This window comes from Periplaneta americana, chromosome 5 (assembly GCF_040183065.1).
Source record: "Periplaneta americana isolate PAMFEO1 chromosome 5, P.americana_PAMFEO1_priV1, whole genome shotgun sequence".
Classification (NCBI taxonomy): Eukaryota; Metazoa; Arthropoda; class Insecta; order Blattodea; family Blattidae; genus Periplaneta; species Periplaneta americana.
In genome coordinates this window covers 1,232,153-1,256,958 of record NC_091121.1, presented here as the reverse complement: position 1 = coordinate 1,256,958, position 24,806 = coordinate 1,232,153, and the positions used below count along the sequence as shown (strand labels likewise).

Here is a 24,806-nt window from a genome sequence, read left to right as displayed (position 1 = left end):
ACCAGTTTTTGGAACTGTGCCAAATAATCTGATAAAAAACACTACAGTTCCTAAGAAAAAAATATTTTATTGAATTAAGTAAGAAATTATTAATATAGATGAGAATTATATTTATAATTCTGTGTACTGTTGTCATATGACAGTTACATCAAAAGTCACGATCACATAATATTAGCATGACCAAGAGCAGTCAACAGGATCGTATTTGTTATGGGAGGAGTGTCTTGTTTTTATTTATTTTTCCGTAAATCTTCATTCTCTTCTATTCATTTTTGGCTACCTTTTCTGGAGTTTAAAGTCTCAGAAATGATAATCTCAGATCTGATTATTTGTGAAACTAAACAGTCCAAGGTTCCAGATCCAGATGGTATGATGATTGGTGCTGAAACTCTGTTCCTCCTGAATCTCTTCATTTAGAGGCACCAGTGTAAGGCCATGTATTGTCATATTAGCAGCTTTTTCTTTCCTGAATGTTTTTCATGAAGTGCATGAAATAGTTTAGGTGCCTCCATTTAAATATAATCATTATGTCAGACATCCAGGCAAGAGAAAATTCTTGAATTTAAATACTATTATAGTCACAATCATGCCATGGTATGAAAGAAAAATTTCACAACCTCGAGCGGGAATCGAACCTGTGACTTACTGTTCTCCGGTCAGGCGCTCTACCACTGAGCTATCGAGTTCGTCTCACGCCAAAGGCTTGGAATTATCCTTTCATACTGGCGACTCTGTTATAGAGTACTGTCCATAGCGTCTGATCTAGTCACCACTGCTTATGGCTTGAAAGAAACTTTTACAACAGATTCGCCAGTATGAAAGGATAATTCCAAGCCTTTGGCGTGAGACGAACTCGGTAGCTCAGTGGTAGAGTGCCTGACCGGAGAACAGGAAGTCGCAGGTTCGATTCCCGCTCGAGGTTGTGAAATTTTTCTTTCATACCATGGCATGATTGTGACTATAATAGCATTTAAATTCATTAATATGTCACATCAACGGACGTGCATACGTCACCAAACATCGTAAGATGAAGATTACATTTGAGAAAATTCTTCTTGATCGTGACAATGTTACATGTGTCTGTACACAGATGTACACAGAAAATCAAGATGAATGGGTAAAACTTTTGCCAGATCTTTCATACATTCTATAACTGATCCTTTGGCTACCATTAGGTTTTAGATGCAAGGTTTCTGTATCTTTACTAGTGATGTCGGAAGCAAACTACATTGGTCCACAGTGTGTTTTAACAAGTTTCACAAGCTAGGGCATATTTTGAATTTCTGAAAAGGTGGCAAAAATAGTTGATCAATGTGGAGAAAGAAAGAAAGAAAGAAAGCAAGAATTTTCCCTCATAATCAGTTTATTCCTGTAGATCATTTTCTTTCGGCATGGTATTAATATGTGCTTATGACATTTGGTACGACCTTTATGGTTATAATATGAGTATATTAATGGATTGGGTTTATTGTTCGTGTTGAAAATTTAAAGAACATGTATATGTGCATATAATACTTAATTTGGGGATCTCTGTGTTTTCTTAAAATGTTGCTACTTTCCTTATTCCTGTGGTGTTCAATGTAAAGCATAATATGCTACACTTGTGATATTTCATCCAATAATAGAATGCTTACTGATATTTACGTAGAATTTAATTGAAGACTTGTAAACAGTGTAGTTTGATAAATGTTCATAGTTTTGAATTCCAGTAGCAAGATCCCATACTGGACGATATTGTGAACACTTTAACATTTGAAATGTAGAATTATAGACTAACAATTTGTAAAACAAGTTGACAAATTGGTAATGTGTCAGGTGTGTTACTGTCTCCTTTACAAAAGTAATTTAGTCAGAGTTATTCAAAATTTTTCTCTCTGTTGAGGTGTGTGCCAGTAAATGGCAAGATAAATAAAAAATTGTCATCGAATAGAAGATACGTGATTTTGGTAGTTTCCAGACATGGTCATTGGGTACCACAATATACCTGTACCTGATTAATAATTCATGTATATTTTAAGAAGTTTTATGAACCATGTACATGTACAAGTAAAAACACTGGCATGGATAAGCAATTAGTAACACTATCAACACAGTGTTAAATTGTAAATGAAAGTGTTCTGTAATGTTTCCAAGTACTTCATCTTTAATTTCATTTGTGGTGGTACATTTTCACTTAATGGCCTATTTCCAAATAATTTACTGAAAACACTATCAAACTTTCGTTTACAAAGTAAATAATGCCTTTAAGTATTTTTTGTAATGCACGGAATAATAAAGTGACAAATCTTATTCCAAATAAAGAAGTGATTGAAATGATGATTTGTTTAAATGTTTTCTTGAAAATATAACTAGAAATATTTCAGAATGTGTTACTGAACTGCGTCTCTTATTCAAGGCTGAATTCTATAAATTAATTTTAAAAAGCTAATACTCTTCGATATATTTTAATTTCTGTCAGTGGTCTTGTTATTGTGGTACCCTAAGATATTGATGTTGTAAGCATGTTGCATTATGCTGTAAAAGCTTTCGTTGATGTATTGAATGTTACATTTCCTTCCATCCTTCAAGGAAGACAGACTTTCTAATTACTTTCCCAACTCTCCATATCTACAACATTCTTTTGAACAAATTAATGTCTGTTACAGAAATTTCTAACAGCTACATAATTAAAAATAGTGTGAGCATGAAATTTAAAATATCTTGGTACATGTACACACACATACACAAACGTTAAAGTCTTGAGGGATCCAATAACCGTAATTTGTCTTAGGAAAGGAATACGAAGGCAAATAATATTCCTTAAAAGGTTCAACTGGCAAGTGGGACTCACCTGGCTCAAGGCATATATCGGCATCTACTTGAATTAACTAGCAGACAGAGTAGTGAATGAGTATGCATGAAACAAAGAGACATAGTGAACTAAACTAGAATCCATATAAGCTCTGTTATTAAAAAGACTTATAAGAGGAGTACATTATAACATAACAGAGTGGAGAAAAACAATGAAGGAGGTAAAAAATAAAGGTAAAGGTATCCCGGTGGGGGCATGGAGGTAGAGCCCCATGCTTTCCATGACCTCGGCACTAGAATGAGGTGGTGTGGTCAGCACCGGGTAGAAACTAAATTGCTTTTTTTTGCCAACATCCCAGACTGATAAAAAATGAAGATCAACATCACTCCCAATTTTTTAATGTAATTATTACTGGACATGGGAAAACCCAAGCCCACTTTCAGTGCTTCAAAATCATGAACATTGCACATTGACCCTAAGATACTGGGAAACTAGACAGTGAACCACTTGATATTTCAGTCTCTAGTTTTCAACACACAAAGATAGACTATAAAAAAATGTTTCACAAACAAGTACAGTATTTGGTCAGTGAATTAGTGAAAAAAAAAATTAATAAATTTAATAGAATTAATAGTAGGCGGCGTGCCGGCACTGGGTTTCCCTTTCTCCCTTCCTCACCTTGAACATCATCCTCACCCATTCCCTATACTACACGTACACGAAAACTTAACACATACACTCATTCTAGTACACGACATAACTCTTCACAGATACACATCATGCACAACCGAAGTGGTGTGCAATTTGAAAATGGGTCCCAATCCTGCCATCTATCTGCAGTATGCAGAACCCGAAGTGAAGTGGGTGGGCATTAGATGCATACACAATACACATTAATATAATAAGTTAGTATAAAATGTTCAGTTTTTCATCTCTGGAACTGTATTTTTAGTTGAATACTGCTGTGAAGGAAAGTAACAGGATTGATTGCCTAACTGAACACGCCCTACACAGGTCTATAGCGCCTTGATGTTTTGAGGGACAAATTCTATACCAATAAAAATCGTATACTCTTCCTGTTGTTACTACATTTGATTGACTCGATAACTGTAAACATTGAGAATTCTACTCAGAATTTGCCTAATGTGCTCCTTATATTATTTCCCTAAAATTATACTATTATGTGCAGAACCTCTTATTGCTTAAAAATTCCCAACATAGACTGTAATGTGTATGCTTTAGAAGTCGAGCTTCTTCTTGTAAACCTTGGTGGCTTATTTTTGTGTACTCATTTGGTTTGTTTTTGTTTTGTTGTTGTTTCCGAGGACCATCCCTAGGTCTAGGACCAATGGCTGATGCTAGATCATTATGTGACTCCTCCCCACTTCAGATCTTCGTCAAGGCTAAGAAGAAGATAAACGACATCTTTGTGGAGATAGAAGATAATGTTCGTGATACTGTCACATACATACAAAGTAAGTGGAAAGTTATTTTCAATCAGAGTAAGATGGTGACAAAAGTAACAGGCATTAATGTCTTTCTTTACAGTTACAAATATAAAATTCAATAATAACTTAATATAAATAAATTAAATTTAAAATTTAACAGATGCCTGTTTGATTATACAGGCAAATTATGAAAAATAGTTCCATACAGTGTGATGCATGCATGAGTTTGTAAATATAATAATACAAAATGCACAACGTGTTTCGATATATTACCTGACATTAAGGATGTAAAAATGGTCTCTCTGGATCTCTAGATACTTCTCCTTGTCAGCATGTTTTGGAAAACTCTGTAACACTGTACCAACAAGGACTGTGGTAATGTTACGAATATTCTGTAATTCCTGAAGAGTGTGCTGGTTTGTCTAATGAACTTTCCACTGTAGGTAGTCTCAAAGGAAATGATCACATGTGGAGACGTTTGAGGAATATAGAGACCACAATTCTTTGCTGGTAGTTCATCCATCTGGAAGTCCACGCCTGTGGAGTAACGGTTAGCACATCTAGCCGCAAAACCAGGTGACCCGGTTGGGACAAATTACCTGGTTGAGGTTTTTTCCAGGGTTTTCCCTCAACCCAATATGAGCAAATGCTGGGTAACTTACGGTGTTGGACCCCGGACTCATTTCACCGGCATTATCACCTTCATCTCATTCAGACGCTAAATAACCAAAGCTGTTGATAAAGCGTCGTAAAATAACCTACTAAAAAAAAATCCATCTGGAAATGCTTAACGAATTATGTTGCAATGTGTACTGACACCGCTCTTGTACACATCTGTGTTGACAGTTACCTCAAAGAAGATGACCCCTGTGATCTGTTAGCAAAGATTTATGGCCTCCACAGTCTCCAGACCTATTCACATGCAACCATATCTTTGGAACTACGTAAAAGAGAAAGTTTATGAGATAAATCCGCACACACTTTCAAGAATAGTAATGCTATCACGGGCATTGATGATACAGTGTTGCAAAGCATTTCCCAAAACATGCTGACATGGGATGAGAAGTGTCTTAAGGTCCAGGGAGGTCATTATCAACTCCATCTTTAATGACAGGTAAAATGTATCGAAACACGTTTCTTCTGTTGTACATTTTGTATTGATCAAAATCCAAATTATCAATTGCAAGTGATGTTTTTAAACTAGGTAACTTTCCATGCCTGTGGTAAAGTTAATTGCCATAACAGACTTCCCTGATAGGTTCCTCTGACTTGTTCTGCTGTTCTGTCAGTTATCCATTTTTTGTCTGAACCTAGCTGCTGATAGACAATCCCTATAACAGGAATTGAAGATACTAGATTTTTATAATGTTCTTATTGACGGATCCTTTACAAGTTGTGACGGTAATTTCTTTGAACTATAATTAACAATTTCGTTTCACAAAGCAGTAATACACATTGCACTCTCTTGTGGAATCGCTATTTTTCATATTGTCAACTGTAGTGCCATACCTGTTATTCAAAAGACTGAAAAAGAAAAGAAGAAGAAAATACATTTTTTGAGTTTCTCTATAGAACACTGCAAACCACATATATTTGTCATAATTTTCACTCATTTTTGTTTGTTAATGAGTGAGGTATTGTTGTTTTTAATAGACTCTTCACTTTGTACTCGTTTTTCATTTTAAATTAAATCACAACTTCTGTCACATTTCAGAGGAAACTAGTTTCCTATGAAATGTAGTACATAATCTTAAGTTGATTTTAGTATAGTAGCCATTTCATTCAATTTTTTCTTCCCTGAACTCTTTGTGGAGAGAATTTTGAAAAGGAAAGACCAACAGTTGAGTGAATCTGTGATGCATGAGAACTTTAATTAATGATCGGAAAATATTTTATTTCATTCAAGTTACATTTATATTGTATTCCACAAAGATATCTTGCACATTTTGATCATAATATGGGCCTAGTAATACATACTAAAGAGAAATCTCCTTAAGCAAATAGGTCTTTATATGAAGTATTATATATTTTTTCTGTTTTTATGCGCACCAGTATTTTTATAGTATGTTAGCTTTTCTGAAAAGCAGCTTTAGTCAGCAAGCATTATTTTAATTTTTATAGCTGCATACTCTGCTTTTCTTCTTTATTATTCGTCACTGTTCGAATGATCATAAGCTACACCACTTGCAGAATTTATTTTTTAAATATGTGTAATATTTTAAATATGTAGCGGTTTTATATTTTTGAATGTGTACTGGTTCAAGAGTTTGTCGCAAAAATTGTAAATAAAAGACATGTTTTATGCCATATGTAAAGATCCTTTTTTTTTTTTTTTTTGTGCGTTTCAAAAATTGTTTGATTCATGCATATTTATACTCGTCTTGAGTTTATAAAATACTGCAAAATTGTTTTCTTAAATTTTTTGTGTAATTGGTAGGAATGCATATTGTATATGAAGAGATTCTTAAATTTGTTGTGTAATTGGTAGGAATGCATATTGTATATGAAGAGAACTGAATATGCTCTATTCTGAGAGAACAGCCCTATAGTCTTATCTAACTAAATTTACATTCAAATAAGAATTTTACCTGTCGTTATAATTTTAATTTACTAGCTAAATGTAATTTTAAAATCAGATGGCATAATTAATTGCAAGCTGATTATCAGTGTACGTTAGGATCAGTAATATTTCTTGATCTTATTAGTTTAAAAAGTGTGTGTGTGGTTTTTTTTCAAGTTGCTTGATTTCCAAAATATAAAATGACTTCATATATTGTTTTTAAATTGTAAATATCTTAAATATTTCTGTGAGTACTTATTGTATGTAATAAAATGACTTATCTCTATAATTACGACTTCCTAATTACCAGTAACAAAATATCATGGATTACTATTAGGTTGAACATGGGAATGAGCATACTCCCAGATTATATTGTATTAAGAAATTGCAAGCCAATTTGTGTAAGGATTCAATAAAAATATACTTTTTTTTTTTTCCATAATCGACAGAATAAATGTTAGAACTTTTGGGTTAATATTTACGTAGTTTTAATACGAAAATTGAGAGAATTTCTAGTATTTGTAGTAATTACCAAATATTAGATAGTTTGTAATGATTGTGACATTCTTCAGTTGAGTGTCCAATAAGTCTTACATTGAAAATAATAAAGTTCAACATTCCTATATGATAATATTTATATTCCTCTTGAAAACAGGATTTTTCCAAGCATCTTGTTTAAAAGCATAGTTCGAATGCTAACCTCTCAGAGTTAATCTGAATTTGATATCAGTAAACTGCATAAAATACTTGTTTCACAACCCAGCAGTAGCTCAGTGAATTGAAATTTTCACCAAAGAAATTTATATTAACTTAGAAGCAAGCCTAGTGTTATTTTTGATAAGACAGAGCAGTCAGTTGTATTTGAGTACTTAGCATCTCTTGACAATCTACTTCATATTCCTTGCATTCTATACTAACAGAGAGTAGTCTTAGCACTCTTGGCACTTAATAAGCAAAGCATTGTTATATGGAAGATTTGTCCACAACAATAAAATTTCATAGTTAAAAGTGTAAGGGCTTCAAGGTTTAATTGATGTAACTTCTGTAGCTACACATCGCTTGCATAGACTTTTATTTTCATTGTTATAGGTCTGCAACAAGAGAAAGCCATAGTAAAAGCTGATGATGCTGTGCAAATTGAAAGATATATGGTAAAAGTGAAAGCAATAAGAGAGGTTCTCACTCGGGATCACATGAAAGTGGCATTCTTTGGCAGGTAAAAATTCGTAATAATTTGTGACAATACAAGAAAGGTATTTTATGAACTACTAATAATTATTATTATCATGTAGTTAGATTCTGTCTCTTCTTACCTTCTCATCATAATTCTTCTTCATAAATTTAGATTCTTTGTCTTTAGTTGACTTGCCTCTTTCAGTTGTGTGAGGCAAAAATCTTTGTGGTAGTTGTACAGAGGGAAGAATTGAGCTAAAATAATGGTTTTCCTTCACGCATGCTAAGAAATTAATTTTATGTAAATTTAGAATACAGTATTTGTGCTTGAATGCCAGTTGTTTGCCTTAATGGCAGGAGGCATGACTGCTCCTGACTAGACAATGCCACTCACCTCCGATTCACTGCAGTTGTTAAGCATTAGAAGATCCTATTTATGTAGGCAGTTTGCAGTCAAGTACAGACTGACAGATGAATGGATCATTCTGTACTCTTAACTACCGAAATGCATTTCTTTGAGCATTTATATCATTTAACAGTTACAAGACTGATTACTGCTCTGAATATATTGAATAAGCAGTCACGGATAGCTGATGAGGGATGGTCCTCCAGCTTGGGGGTTGGGCGAAGGGTTAACAACCCATTACCGTAAAAAGCAGCTTGTTACGAAATCCTCAAATTGGATTTGAGGGAGGTGGGATATGATGATAGAGACTGGATTGATCTTGCTCAGGATAGGGACCGATGGCGGACTTATGTGAGGGTGGCAATGAACCTCCGGGTTCCTTAAAAGCCAGTAAGTAAGTAAGTAAGACTGATTACCAATGGTGGCTCGTGCCTTTCTTGGATGGATGTTCACAAAAAAAAAAAATATGAGTAATGAACATACTGATATATTCTCGTATAGCTGAGTCACACGTTAGAGATAAAGGAGTTCTAATATGCATGTGCCAAATCTATGCATATAAACCAAAATTAAAACCATTAAACAAGAGTAGAGTAAAATTAATTCACAGGACTCACCTTCACTGCTGTTGTAGATGGTGTTGAAGATCTAGATTTATTTGTACAGAAACTCCATGCGCCTAGTTTTGAGAAATGCAAACTTATCAATAACTTTATTATTGAAGTCTCTAATGTTGTTAACAAGTTTTTTTCCGCTGCTAACATAGCCAATGTAGGCCCTACTTCATCGGTCTTCTGTCATGGTGTTATGGAGGAATGTTTTAATCCTCTTTTAATTTAACACACAATTTCACACACTTCAAATGTTACTGTTTCAACTTTCAATATGCACCATTGCAGCCTGTATTTTCCTTACTTTGCTGAATAAAAGACAACAGAATCAGACCCCGTGCGTAACGGTATTTTGAAAAGAAAGCGTAAAGAGAGAAAACTAGGAAAGAGGGAGAAAGGAACAGGATGCCAGATCCAAGAGAGATGGAGCATCTCTGTTTCTCTGTCACTAGGACGTTAAGACCTGTGCAAGCAGAGCTATTGTAACCATTGTACCAGACCAGAAAATATTCTCGCCTCAGGCTATTCCACCCTGCTAGAGAAAAATTGTGTGAGCTGTCCAATGGAGATTAAAGACAAACAACACACGAACTGGACATTCTCTCGAGACGAAATATGTAGGAACGTCACTGCACATTGCAAAGTAATAGATGTAATAATATTAATACAGTAATATGTATGATTATTGTTGGTTTTTAAGGTGTTCACTTGCTCCTGTGCTCATATAAAGCAACCGCCGCTGCTGATTACTGAATACTAAATAAGACTGTTCTATTAGATACATTTCATGGGAATAGTTTTGACATGATTCCTGTAGATATCCATAATCTGAGAGTTCTTTCTTAACTATTTTCATCATGAAAATAATATCTCGATCTTAAATTGAAAAACAATTTGAGGTTACAGTCGTACAGTTTTTAAAACTGTGACTCTATTATTATACGTATAGTGACAATGAGATTTAGTATTTGCATTTGTTTACAGAACAAGTAACGGCAAGAGCTCTGTCATCAATGCAATGTTGAAAGACAAGATACTTCCAAGCGGTATTGGGCACACAACAAACTGTTTCCTCCAAGTGGAGGGATCAGATAATCGAGAGGCTTACCTTGTTACAGATGATTCTACAGCAAAACAGAACGTTAAGGTATAATATTTTTATAGCTATTTAATCATATTGAAACTTACTTACAATTCAGTTTACCTCTATTTTTCTGTATGTTGCACCAAAATGTGATCTGTTTAGTTATTTCATCTATTCACTATTTTTATAATGATTTGGTGCAAGAACCTCCATACAGCAAGGCCTTACCAGCCAAATGCTAGCCTCATTCCCATTTGCTCATAGTAGAGATGATGGACAGTAGTAGTAGTAGTAATAATAATAATAATAATAATAAAAGAAAATTGATTACAGAGGTTATGTAAATGTATTCAATTTTTCTTGTAAAGTAGAAGTTCAGTGTGTATCAGTAATTAGCCTATATAAAATTTCAGAAACACTCTTCTCTTTTGAATGTTTCAGTCTGTTGGTCAGCTTGCTCATGCATTATCTAAAGAAAAATTAGACGAAAGCCAATTGATACACATTTATTGGCCTAAAGATAAATGTTCGATATTGAGAGATGAGGTAGTGTTTGTGGATTCTCCTGGAATTGATGTATCACCGAATTTGGATGAGTGGATTGACAACCATTGTCTAGATGCAGATGTCTTTGTACTTGTAGCCAATGCAGAGTCAACTTTAATGCTTGCAGTAAGTTGAGATTTCCAGTTTTGGGACTTATTTCTAATTTAATATTATAATTTGTGACCAGCCTCATGGTCTAGTGATCAGAGCTTCTGACTCTAGTTCATGAGGTCCCCGGTTCTATTCCTGGTTGGAGCATAGGAATTTTTCCACAAAGGAAATTAATTATTCCTGTCTTCGTTCATGGTCTGGAATTTAGAATTTACGTTAAGTTTGGATTTAAGACCTGTCCTAGCACCATATAGTCATATATAGTCTTCCTATCATATCTTTGGGGTAATGTAACTCTGCCTTTCAGGCACCTCAACTTCAGACCCAATTTGTGATTGCACTTCAGAATGCATTCACATATGTCATCTAGTACTTCTAACTACAGAAACTTTTTCCCTCTATCTTTCGCTCTGTTCTTCCCTGTCCCATCCTGTAATCCCTTCCTACATCTCATTTATTCGTTGTTTTTCTCTCCTTGGATAAACTTTCAACATGCCAGTACCACTTTGTTTTTGTTGAATGTAATCAATTCAGTTTATTTTCCTTTTATCGTTAATACCCTCATTTTAGTTTCATCTCGCCTAGATACCATTACCGACTTTATCAAAAAATGAATTTTTGATTCCATTAGTTTTAAATTACCTTTGATTTCATTTTCCAGGTTTCAGCTCATTATGTTACTTTTAACATAAAGAATGTATCAACCTTATTTGTTTCTATGTGCACCATCTGATAACTAAGCAGATCAGATTGTCATTTTGTCATTTTCACTTCTTACATTGCCTGTCTTAGCATGGCTACAGCAGTCATTATCAGTGTAAAGTCTTGTGAATAAAGAAAATAATTCGGAGCTTTGAGAGCTGCATTTGCCTGTTTTATAACTGGTTGTGATTTAGAATATTTAATTCCAAGTGGTTTTTCTAAAATGAAGTATATTAATTCTCAGAGTGCATTCACTAGCAAGAAGACAGCAATGTTACAAAAATATCGAGATGGTTACACAAAGTAATGACCATGTTTAATTACTTCACGTGTTAATGAAAATTACATATTCTATAGTTTGTGTTCATGTGATTTTCTGTGTCTCATGGTTGCCTGGAACTCGAGATGATCGTAGAAGGCACATTGATTCAAGAAGTGTAAAACATATGGCCAAGTAAAATCACAAAACAGCCAGTTTCATCATTCTTTGTTAGTAATAATGAAATAAGGTTCACAAATAAATTGCTTTTATGTCTTTCTTTTGGAGCACATTTCAGTAGCTGTTTCTGACCATGTAGGATATTTATTTGAAACATTGTTTCCTGATTCTAAAATAGCACAGGTGGAGTAATGGTTAGCACGTCTGACCCGCAAAACCAGGTGACCCAGGTTTGAATCCTGGTTGAGGTTTTTACCGGGGTTTTTCCTCAACTCAATACGTGCAAATCGTGGATAACTATCAGTGCTGGACCCCAGGCTCATTTCACTGACATTATCACCTTCATTTCATTCAGATGCTAAATAACCTGAGATGATGATACAGCATCGTAAAATAACTTACTAAAAAAAATAGCACAGAAATATGGTTGTGCAACAACCAACAAAGTATTCTGCACTAGTTCAATACACAGCAGGTGAGAAAGAAATAATTGAACTTTTGGAAATAACGCCATTTCTCTAGGCTGTTGGTGGTAGTACGGATGCAAATTCAGTAAAAGTTTATCCCCTCTTTGTATCTATTTTTAATTCTCAGCAGGGTCAAATATCCACTCTTCTTTTATCATTGGTACAGAGTAATCGCAACACAGCACAAGGAATTTTCTCTGTTATTGGTAATGAATTGTCTTCCCTGGGCATACCTTGGGAAAATTGCAGTGACAGGTAACGTGTAATTATTTATAATACACTTTAGATTTGACTTTACTGGAAGGGGAATTTTTCTCCCTGCGTCGAGCTGATCCCTCACCAGGAGAGTCCCTCCATTGTCCATGTCTCATGTGTGATGTATAAGAATTCTCTCTCCCCTAAGGCACTGGCTTGTAAGATCTAAAAAGGAGGAGGTTAAACAAATAACGAAAAAAAAATAAATAAATAAATAATTTTCATAAAAAGTTTCATATTCTTGTTCAACAAATTGAGGGTGAGGGAGAAAAAACTATATTTGAAATTAATTTTGATAATTAACAATGATTTGAATGTGTCAGCCTTCAATAAGTGTTTCCTCCGGTGTTCGTATTTTGCTCATTCTGGCAAAATCTTTCTATAGAAGTATTGGATCAAGGCAGGGATAAGTCAAATTTTTGGAGTTTTAGCAATGTTTCTGAATCACAGTCTTTATGAAAGGAGAAATGCTAAAACATACAGACACTGAACATGGCTTTGTCATCAATGTTGGAAACACCAGAATTGTTTGTATGATATCTATATGCATTTCAACATCATTCCATTTTGGGGCATTGTTTAGAAAGATTTTTTTTTTCAAACAAAACAGATATCCCAACAAGAAATGTCAGGACACCAGGACAGAAGGTCTGAAAACCGGACTGTCCCATTCAAAACGGGAATTCTGCTCACATTATCATATACACTTTGTATTGAATTTTAAATCTTTATACACAATATTGTGTTTTGTATTTTTCAGGAGAAGAACTTTTTCCATAAAGTATCGACAAGGTTATCCAAACCTAATATTTTCATTTTAAACAACAGATGGGATGCATCGGCTACAGAACCTGAAATTCTAGATCAAGTAAGTTCATGTTATAAAATTGTGTTATGTTATTTCTGATCTTTAAAAACTATTGGTATTAATTTATATATAATCATGTTAACATTGTTTTTTTTTTTTTTTTTTTTGTAATGTGCTTGTAACCTCATACAAATACAGGAAATATTTTACTCGTCATTTTGATGTCACTTTAATTTTATTACCCTAAACTATAGTGGAATTCATGTAAGCATAGTTCCTAAAAAGCTAGTATAGCCATCTTTTCAATATTGCAAACTGTAACCAGATTAGAGCATGCAAAATTACAATGCTATGTAAGTAATAATAATAATTATTTATTTATTATTGATTGATCTAATATTAAAATGTATTTTGTCTGGTGGCGGCAACTTGAAATTCATTGGTTTGACAAAGAGTTTATGATTCATGAGACCTAACCTAAAAATTTATTTTGTATGACTACGTGAAATGATACAGCGTTGTTAAATAATAAGACTAAAATTAATTTGTTCCGGAGTATTATAAATGTTAATGTTATAAAGCAAGGAAAAAAAAAATAGTTCATTTGACTGTACAATTGCAGGATATGAGAATATTGAAAAACGTTTATTATAGACAAATGCTATTGACATTCATGTAATCCTATAAATATAATTATTTGAATGTAGTGATACTTGCTATTTGTTTGTTGTTTTGCATTCGTTATAACTACAAGAATTTGTACTTTTATGTGCGTGTAATTTAATCAGTTATGATGGTAAATAATTTTATAACGACTAGGTATATTTACTTACGTATTGTCCAGCCTCTATCTTTTTTTTTTTTTTAAGGAAAATTTGTCTTTTAGAACATATGGACCATTTTTCTGTGTTGGAATGTACCAGAACAGCATTCATCAACAATTCCTATTGGCATTCTATAATCGTACATTTGGTCTCATAATTGTCATACGACATATCAATTATTTGTTATTTCATATCGGAAATAGTGGCAAAAGAGTTCATTTATGGTATTGATGTCATTCATTTTGAGTTGCTTTATTGTAAATTATGTTTTATTTAGCGACACTCGTAACTGCCAAGGTTATATCAGCATCGCTGGTATGCTGGAATTTTGTCCTGTAGAAGTTCTTTTACATGCCATAAACCTACTGATATGAGCCTGTCACATTTAAGCACAATTAAATGCCATCGACCTGGGCCGGGATCGAACCCGCAACCTTGGGCATAAAAGGCCAGTGCTATACCAACTGTGCCACCCAGGCCGATGATTTATTGTAAATTCAAAGATAGAACTTCCATACTGGCGAACTACTTTGTTGGTATCAGCTTAGAATAGAAATCCTGACATTCGGGATTAGCACTATGCTACTGGCAATCAGATGGCAAATGGAAGAACTCCAACAAGCCAAATATTAGAAACCAACCAACACTTTTTTTTTTCCTAGAATGTCTAAGGTCCCTAAATTAGAACAATTACGAATGTTTAATTAAAAACATGGAAATTTTTGGTGAAAATTGTGCAGTGAAGGTCAGTATTCGTCATATCCAGGGAATGTTGGATTGCGAATGTTGAAGAGTGAATGTCCAGTTATGTTCAAGTTTATGGAACATAATGACAGAATTTGAAATACCATAAAAATTAATTAGATTATACAAGACATCTATAGAGGAACTGTAAGTATGTAGAGTATAAAATAGCATTGAGCCAGAAGCATTTCCTATCAAAACAGAATTAAGGCAATTTCCCAATCCACAATTTTGTTTAATATTGCATTAAAGAAGATAATTAGAAAATTTAAATTAATAACAGCTGGCATGTGCAGATAACCTACTATTAATCTGGATAAGTGAATGGAAGTATGAAATCTGTTTGTAGTACTAATTATCTCAGCACAAAAAATTGGTCTAAACATTAATGAAAATAAAAGAAACCTTATCCCAAGAAGTCTCAAAATTAAGAATAATACCTTTTAAACAGTTAATTATTCAAGTTTCTTGGTGTTTTGATAGATGTAATGACAGGAAATATGAATTTTTAATATGTTACATAATACAAACAAAGCTTTTTTATGGCATTCATAAACTATCATCTAAATTTATAACAAGAGACTTCAACATTTATTATACATAACAATCCAACTAGTAGGCCTACTGTTATATAGAGCCTTATCACACGGGAAAAACATAAATTGACGATATTTGAAAACAAAGTGTTATGGTAGATTTTTTGATCCAATTTTTTACTCAACTGAAGATAAGTGGAAAATTCAAAGTAACAACTACATTAATGGATTATACAACAGAATTTCAATCACAAAATTAGCAAATGCCAAAAAGACTACAGTGGACAGGACATGTACACATCGATGATCGCAGAAGTGTAAAGAAAGTATATTGAAGCACTTTCAAAAAGAAAAAGACTTCCAGGAAGCCAAGAAGTAGATGGAAGGATGAGATCACGAAAGAATGCCTGTAGATGAGGCTTGGCAACTGAGAAGATCTGAGCACAGATAGAACAGAGTGGAGGTGCTTTGTGAAATCGGCATGGAGTTGACATGTTCAATAATGTTTGAGAGATTGATTGATTAACCAGTTAAATGGCACAGTAACCAAGAGCAAATCAACGAAATGAAAAAAAAAAGTTCGTGCATAGAGTATGGGTTACAAAACAATCTTAAAATGTAATACACTGATAGGATCCTTATTCACTTTGCGATTTTGTCAAAAGAAAGATTTTAGGAAAGTCTAGAAAATATTTTGTTAATAAAAATTGCCCTGAGAACATGAGTGGTAAGTTTGCACGAATATTGAAATATTTATAAATATTGGGTGAGACATTACGTGAGTAAATATGATAATTTATTACCTTGTAGTAAATAATATTTAGTTATATAATTTTTAAGTTATGTTTTTCATTAATAATAACCATCTGAATTTGTATTCAGCATAATGAAGCGCTCCAGTTTGATATTGTTACTGTTATAAATTTATATTTAACTATATAATTACAAGATAATAATATAGTGACTTTATAGTTAAGCCTAATGTTTTGTTTTCCCATCTTCCTTTTAAAGCAACGAAATGAACAGAGCGAGGTAAGACTATAAGTCAAAGTATATTATCTTAATGTCTGCTTCTCGCTTCTGTCTTGTTTGAAATTCTAGCACCACCTTGACAGTGAGATAATGCAAGAAAGTACACTCACGATTGCATTGAAAGATAAGAATACTTGCTAGCTCTGTTTTATCTCTGCTTGTTGAAGTGCTGTAACTGATGTGATCCAAAATTAATGTCAAAATACATGATACAACAGTGTTCAATGGAAAGGGCTTCTGTAGGTTGAGATTAATGACGAGATAGTCAAGAATGGCTCAAATTAGGATTCCTATTAGATGTTGCGTGTAACCTATAGTATAGTGTGTGTGTGTGTACACTCTTATGCTGCAAATTGCACTTACTGTTAGATTCTTCTTTATCATTCCTTTTGTCTCTATGACTCCTATTTTTACTCTATCTTACTTCTGTAGAGGATCAGTTACTTTCTTCTTGTTCATTCTGTTAGCATTTTCGTCACACATATTGCACAGCAATTATGTGGCATTGTCATATTAATTCATCAGTGCTGCAGAGCATACAGAATTGATATTTTTAACTCCTTAATAACTACTGGTGTTTAAACTAGAAAGTCTGTTTAGACTAATTAGATGATATAGAGGTAAGCAAACAATAGTGGAATAACAAATGCAGGAAAACGAAAGTAAAGAAAACCTGACCCAAGGCGTGAAATTGAATCTTAGAGTCTTTGATTGAGAATCTTATCAGCTGACTGATTAGAGAAAATTTTATTTTAATGGTTTGTTTTCTTGTAAGATGTTTTATTGTAAGTTTTTATTAAATTATTTTTTATTAATACTATTGGAGCTTCATAATTTTTTATAGTTTTCCATATTGAAATGAAGATTGCTACATTTTTTAATTTCAAGTTTCGAACTTGATAAAAAAAACTGCTTTATCTCTTTGTTATTTACCGTTAATCCATATTTTTCTAATTTTAATTGTATATTGTTTATTTAAACATTAGAAGCAGACACTTGGGTATTACACTGTGTATTGGAACATAACATCTCCAACTGGGCCTAGAGTAGAAAAGCACAATGGGTCCAAATTTTTATCTCAGTACGGACTAGGGTTCCCAGACTTTTTGAATGCAGATAAAGATCAGTTGCAATATTTAACTCGAGGAAAATACAAGGAGTCTAACACTGTTGAAGCTGCTGTATGAATTACTAACCATCAGTTTATTTGTATTATTTAAATTTAGAAGGCATGTCAATAATATATGGGATTTCGATTGGTTAGATATAATTTCAGCGGCTGTGTTCATATAAATTATTAAATAAATATTCTAAACACAGTTCATATCTTAACTCATGCTACACTCAATCCAACAACATTATTGTACCAGTAATAATGCACAGCTATTGGTGAGGAACATAGCATACTTTGAAATTGAAGAAGCGAGAGAGTTTCATTATTTGCTTCATTATCTCGATGATATTTTCGTACTTTATTTCACTAAGAGCAGGTGTCACAATTATGAGGTTTCCAGGAGAGGCAGAAAACGAAATTCAATGGATTGTGGACTACCGTCTTATAAACATGAAGAAAACTTCAACCATGAAGGTGATTGTCCATGTTATTCAGGCAGCTGTCCATTAGTGTGAATTCTGAAGTTGGTAGTCCACATTTTCGCCCTTCGTGTCCCAAGAACGACATTGACTTCTGACCTTGAACAAACAGATTCTCGTGAACTATTGGGAGTTGGACTACCAGCTTTTGTGATCTAATAGAGAATCCTTTTCTTATTAAGAATCATCAGGAATCCGAAAATAGCAAAAATGGAACCCGGCCTTAGTACAATAAGGTATGAATTTCTACCACATCATATCTGTACCAAAAAGAAAAGATAGTATAAGATAAAAATAAAAACCTGTTGGACGTCTATGACACAATTTACATAATGGCGTAAGTTTCTTTGGCCTGTCCACATCTGTGGAGTAATGGTCAGTGCGTCTGGCCGCGAAACCAGGTGGCCCGGGTTCGAATCCCGGTTGGGAAAGTTACCTGGTTGAGGTTTTTTCCGGGGTTTTCCCTCAACCCAATATGAGCAAATGCTGGGTAACTCTCGGTGCTGGACCTCGGACTCATTTCTCCGGCATTATCACCTTCATTTCATTCAGACGCTAAATAACCTGAGATGTTGATACAGCATCGTAAAGTAACCCAATAAAATAAAAATTCTTTGGCCTCAAATGTGGAACATCCCTTACGTTACAATAAGGGACACCTGGCAACCCTAGTAGGGACAAATCTCTTTCTTGATACTCATGGTACTAATTTTTAAAAGTAACTTCTGTGCTGATTGTCTCTCTCTTAATGTGTTGTAATAAAACCAATGCATATGAAAAATATATATAATATATTAAAAAGTAAAAACATCTGACTTCTGAGTAGGGGCAGTTGCCCTTATTGGACCTATCCCCTTTGCAGGTACCCCTGCTTCATGTGGCATCTCTTTGTCTTCAAGATGAAATCTGTATGCAATATCAAAACGAAGATGTTACACTGTGGAATACCCAAAAGTTAATTTTGGAACGCAGTCATCTTGAAAGTCTAAAATCTCGTATTAAAAAAATTGTTAACCAGATTCGATTATGAAATAGTAAAGATGGGATTCTCATTTAATTTCAGTCTAATTTGCATGTAGTAAGTGACGTGAACAAACTGTTATTACCGTATTTTAGATTCTTTAACTAGTGGATAGTATAAATTCTTCTACAATCTATTCCCTTTTAACAACATAAATTTTAATTTACGTATTATTACAGGAAGCATCTTTACTGCAACAGAATTCAGTAAATTTTCCGAATATTTCACACAGCTTCATAATGAAATAATATACATTCTTGTATATGCTAAATGCTGTCCAAAGAGTTGACTCTGTTACAATTTCGTAAAGTTTGTTTTATTAAAAAATGGAAACTGACCGAATTTAGCGGAAGCTGGCATAGACATTGGGTAGATCTTTGTTCAGGAGTTACTGCAAGAAATGTAAATGCAGATAGGAAGGAAATTAAAAGTATATATCCATTACTATGAATTATTTTTTTAATTGCGGGAGTAAACTTTCACTTTGTCAGAACTATGTGACTAGCTTGCTACTGTTGCTTTGACACGGAAATTGTGACCACTTTATAAGCTACTGCACTTTCTAATTGCAACAAGCAAAGTTAAATTTGTATAGTCCTGTGTGTAGAGCCTTAAAATGTATGTTTAAACCTACTCGAGGAAGCATGGGAACATAAACATTTTGAAGAGAGAATTTCTCCATTCAGTCGAAGTAATGGACTATATTGTATCTGTGACATGTAACTAGTGTTGTGTTTGTGATCGTCATAGAATAAGAATGAATGTGCTTGCAATGCTCTAGTTTTAAAAGTATGCATGGTGTGTATTGAATATTAATTTTATAAATACTTTGCAGCCTAGAGGAATGTTGACAGTCCTCAGTGGGTGTATATTTTTCGCTTTGGAATTATTTTAGATTATCTTTTATTTAAATGTTACCTTTTTGACTCTGTGTTTATGCTGTTTGTTTCACTGTAACCATATTTTTCTCCACAGCCTCTATACCAGTGGGAAGTATTTTTATCGAGTCAACCATTGTGGGCTGTCAAAAGTCATTTAGTCAGTTTGATATTGTAATGTTTCATGGGTTTAGAATACTATTGTTATTCTAGTAATTTTAGAGAATGACAGTGAAATCAATATCTGCAGTAATTGGAGTCCTCTAATGTTACTGCGGTAATTTTCTTGTCTTATGTTCACAAACTTGTTAGAATTTCAAATTTTATCATTTCTGTAATGTATGATGTGAGCACATCTGTGCTTGTGTTTACCAAAATAAATTTATCTTTTTTCACAGCTAAAAAATATAAGCTATAGTACAACACTTAGATTGTGTATTGTTATTATTGCACCTTTGATAATTGGTGTACGTTGGTATAATTTAAAAAATAAACTCTTCAAGTAATGACTTCATATGGTAATGGAAAATAATAACGGTGGTTTTATGTATTAAAACTATAAATCAATAATCATAATAATTATTTATATCCTTCTCAACAGCTGTTTGGCTCCATTCCTAGCATGTGACCAGCATTTTCTGTGAACTGCAAGAATGGAAAAAATCTTTCTCATGATTGGGATATACAAATATCAAAATTCATTATTGAATTTACATCAATCATTGTCTTTCATTAAAAGGAAACAATGATCATTAAATGTCAAAAACACTTTCAAAGACAGTCATCTACTTCATTGTCCAACTTAACTTATTTTTGAGACAAAGTTACTGCTTTCCTCCTACAAATATTTGATGTTCATCTTCTCAAGAATTACCAGCTCCTTACTTACTTACTTACTTACTGCGTTTAAGGAACCCGGAGGTTCATTGCCGCCCTCACATAAGTCCTCCATCAGTCCCTATCCTGAGCAAGATTAATCCATTCTCTACCATCATATCCCACCTCCCTTAAATCCATTTTAATATTATCTTCCCATCTACGTCTTGGCCTCCCCAAAGGTCTTTTTCCCTCCGGCCTTGCAACTAACACTCATATGTATTTCTGGATTCGCCCATACGTGCTACATGCCCTGCCCATCTCAAACGTCTGGATACCAGCTCCTTAACAATCAGAATTAACAAATAAACTTTTCCTAAGTCTCTGTATCTGATAACAATGAAGATTAAAAAAAAATGTGAATCACTATTGCTTCCTTTCTCATAAACAAATCTGCCTGGACTTACCAGTGTTTTACTTCTGATTCACAGTGTTTCTGAGTTATTAAGTATGGAGAAGTTTTCTAACATCTCTTAATACCAGTGATTTATACACCTGCACAGATGATGGATCTCATATGTCATTTCACTTGTGTTTAATTTTGTTTCTTGTACATATGTAAAATAAAAACCATTTTGTATAGATTAGTTCTGAGTATTAAAACATTAAAGCATGTGTCCATTACTTTAGCTGAGAATGTTTAAAGTACAACCAAATACGTCCAAATATATAAACTGCATTTTGGCTCATACATAACTTTTCCCCATTCTTTAAAGTCCTCTTTATAACCACTTCTTATATAAGTAGATTTTAGAAGCAGTAACCATAATCCTTACCTTATGTTGCTCCAACATTCAGTGTTATGTGCTTAGAAGGAAACTTCTAGATGAAATGATAATATAATTTGTAGAATAAAACTCCAGTTCATTATGTAGTATATAGATTTTCAATATTTAAGGGCCTAAACTTCGAAGGTATCTAAAAAACAGTCAGCGAAGTATGTATTGTGTTAACAGTTGACCTTCATTTCTCTATTGTTAACTTCAGAAAATTATTTTATGTATAATTGGTGTGGGTCCTTAAAACTAATGCCATAATTAAGAACATTGAGAATAAGAATTTTAAAATTTGGAATAACATATTCAAAGATGATTTTGTAGAAGAAAACAGCGGAATTACTATTGTTTAAATACATCATAGGTTTGTCTGTCTTTCACACACATTATTGATTGCTGTCAGTCATTCATTTTTGTATTTCTTATGAAATAATATCACTTTTTTTGTAGAAACTTATTTTAAATATTGAAGCTTTAGTGTGCGGTTTTTATGAATGATTTTAAAATCGTTGTGAGCAAATGTAACTGACTGCTCTAAGATTTGTTACATTGTAAGAGCCACTTTATTTTAATTATTGTTCACTGGAATGACTTTTGCAGGTTCGGGGTCAACACATTGAACGAGCTGTTGACTTCCTAGTCAAGGAATTGAAAGTGTGCACACAAAAAGAAGCTAATGAGAGGATCTTCTTTGTGTCAGCAAAGGAGGCATTACAGGCCCGGTTACAAGAGCAGAAAGGCCAACCTGCACACAGTAAGAACAAGCAAGCTTACTTCAATTCATAATAAATTTAGTATGACTAGTGATTACATTTATAGTACTTATAGTTGGTCATTTAGAGCATTAGTACTGCAAAGAATATGATACAGTAGGACCCTGATTATCCATCACTCTATTAACCGATTGGTGGATTATCCGACTCTCTCTCTCTCTCTCTCTCTCTCACTTTTTTACAGGACAAAATATAAAGTCCTATACAGTTACTTGTTGGCGGGGGTGTTTTTCCCAACTTGTAAACTAGAGTCCATAGCCATGGAAAATAAAGACCTCACATGCCTGATTCACAACATCCTGAGTAATAACCATGTACAGATCTCAGACAGCATAACCTTGTCAACAAACATCACGCAAACAAATGGAGTTCTGCAGGGAGACCCGCTCAGTCCTCTGCTATTTAACATCGCCACCCACGACGTCGTAAAATCAATAAGAGAAGAATCTACAGAGGTCAAGATCTATATCTATGCCGACGACATGGTACTGGGATCTCATGACAGGAGTGAACTCCAAAAAGCAACCTATGCGCTGGAAAAGTGGGCTGACCAAAATGAGCTGGAGATAAACATGCAGAAAACAGAGCACATGATATTCAGGAAAGGGGGGAAGATATCTCAAGAAGACAAAATCTTCCTGAAACAAGAACCTCTACAAACCGTAAACCAGGTCAAATACCTCGGACTGATACTACAGACCACAACAAACTCATTCAGGATACACACCAAGCAAAGAGCTACAGCAGCCACAAAAGCCATTCATGACATCAGAGAACTAACCAATCTGTCTCTCAAAACAGCGATGATCATCTTCGACACCAAGATAGTCCCCATACTTACATACGGACTAGACCTAACGTGGGACAAACTGCGCACGAAAGACCTCCATACCCTAGAGAATGTCAAGGCTCGCTTCTTGAAGGCTGCACTAGGAGTATCAAAACACACTCTCTCCAGGCTGGTGTACGTGCTCGCCCAAGAGACTTTCTTGCTAGAAGAACTCAGAACAAAACTCGATCTGCCCTCCACTTCCAACTGGAAGAAAGCACTAGACGAGAGGATAAGGAAGAGGGAAGACATCTGGGAGGATTTCTACATAACAGAGGCCATGATAAACCGGACCTGGACAGACACGAACCAGAAGCTCCGCCACTTCGTGACATCGCTGGCGGTTCATGGATACCACCACAAGATATGCAGAAATCAGTTTTTCCACGAACCGGACGACAACTGTGTGTGTTTTATGCAACAAGACATGTGATAGATACCATATCCTAATCTGTGGGAATCAGGAGCTATCAGTGATTAACTTTGTTCAATCGAAGTAACTCTCAAATTATGCACAATTTGTGCGCTTTATTATTATTATTATTATTATTATTATTATTATTATTATTATTATTATTATTAAAATAGCCACTACCTCCTTTCAAGCTAATGACCCAAGAATTTTCACAATTGCAAAACCCGTGTACAATTCAGTCCTTGTTCTACTGTTGGAGTGGATGTTCTGTGTAACATAAATGTAAAATATCTTCCATGGGTGTCGAAAGAAAATGTGTTGTGCTAAGTATAAAAAAGAGCAAATAATTGAGAGATTTGGGAAAGTAGAATCTTTATCTCATATCGAATCAGAACAAGAAATTGGCTTTACAACTGTACGCGATTTAATAAAAAAGGTAAATTGTATAAAGTACGAGTGTGTAAATCTGTAACACGAGATCTCTACTTCTATCTTTCGGCAGACAACCATCACAAGGAGTTCCCTTAGCCCTTAAAACCCATCACTGATAAGCAGACTTAAATTAGTGAACTTCCGATCCACTAACTAGTATGTTAAACACAACACCACGGAGGCCTAAATATTATGCACTTTATTTATGAAAATCTTTTATGGTACAGATTATCCGATTTTTTCGATTAACCGTTCGGTCCATCCCCTTCATTACCACGGATAATAGAGGTCCTACTGTAATAAGATTTGGAGTTATTTAATTCAACTCTAGTGTTTCATGAAAGTATAACATGGAATTTGCAATAGTGTTGTAACTCATATAGGGTGCGGCAGTGAGATATGACGGTTTTTAGAATGCGCTCGTTGCTAGCGTTTTTGAGTGAAGGAATCAGCAGTGTTGGTAATGTGATCCCCCCAAGTCATGCAATTGTTTTTCTCATTGTTTTGAAAGGCAATACGCAAAACTAGTCTATGGCAGAACATGTGTTCGCAGTAGGAACTTATTTGAAGTTGAAATCGATTACTGGGGTGCAGAGAAGATTTAGGATTGAATTTAATATCGCACGGCATGGAATAATTCCATCCCGAAACACTATCCTAAAGTGGGTGAGTAAAT

At 34.1% G+C, this 24,806-nt stretch overlaps 1 protein-coding gene across 1 annotated transcript in view; it reads left to right on the top strand.

Moving 5' to 3' along the window:
• Positions 1 to 24,806, top strand: part of LOC138699409 (transmembrane GTPase Marf-like) — a 44,738-nt gene that overhangs the window by 353 nt on the left and 19,579 nt on the right. Inside the window, exons 2-7 of the mRNA XM_069825270.1 lie at positions 4,117 to 4,266; positions 7,889 to 8,015; positions 9,974 to 10,136; positions 10,515 to 10,745; positions 13,354 to 13,461; positions 22,282 to 22,435. Coding sequence (XP_069681371.1) covers positions 4,140 to 4,266; positions 7,889 to 8,015; positions 9,974 to 10,136; positions 10,515 to 10,745; positions 13,354 to 13,461; positions 22,282 to 22,435 — 910 coding nt within the window. The 5' untranslated portion in view covers positions 4,117 to 4,139. The remainder of the gene's footprint in view (positions 1 to 4,116; positions 4,267 to 7,888; positions 8,016 to 9,973; positions 10,137 to 10,514; positions 10,746 to 13,353; positions 13,462 to 22,281; positions 22,436 to 24,806) is intronic.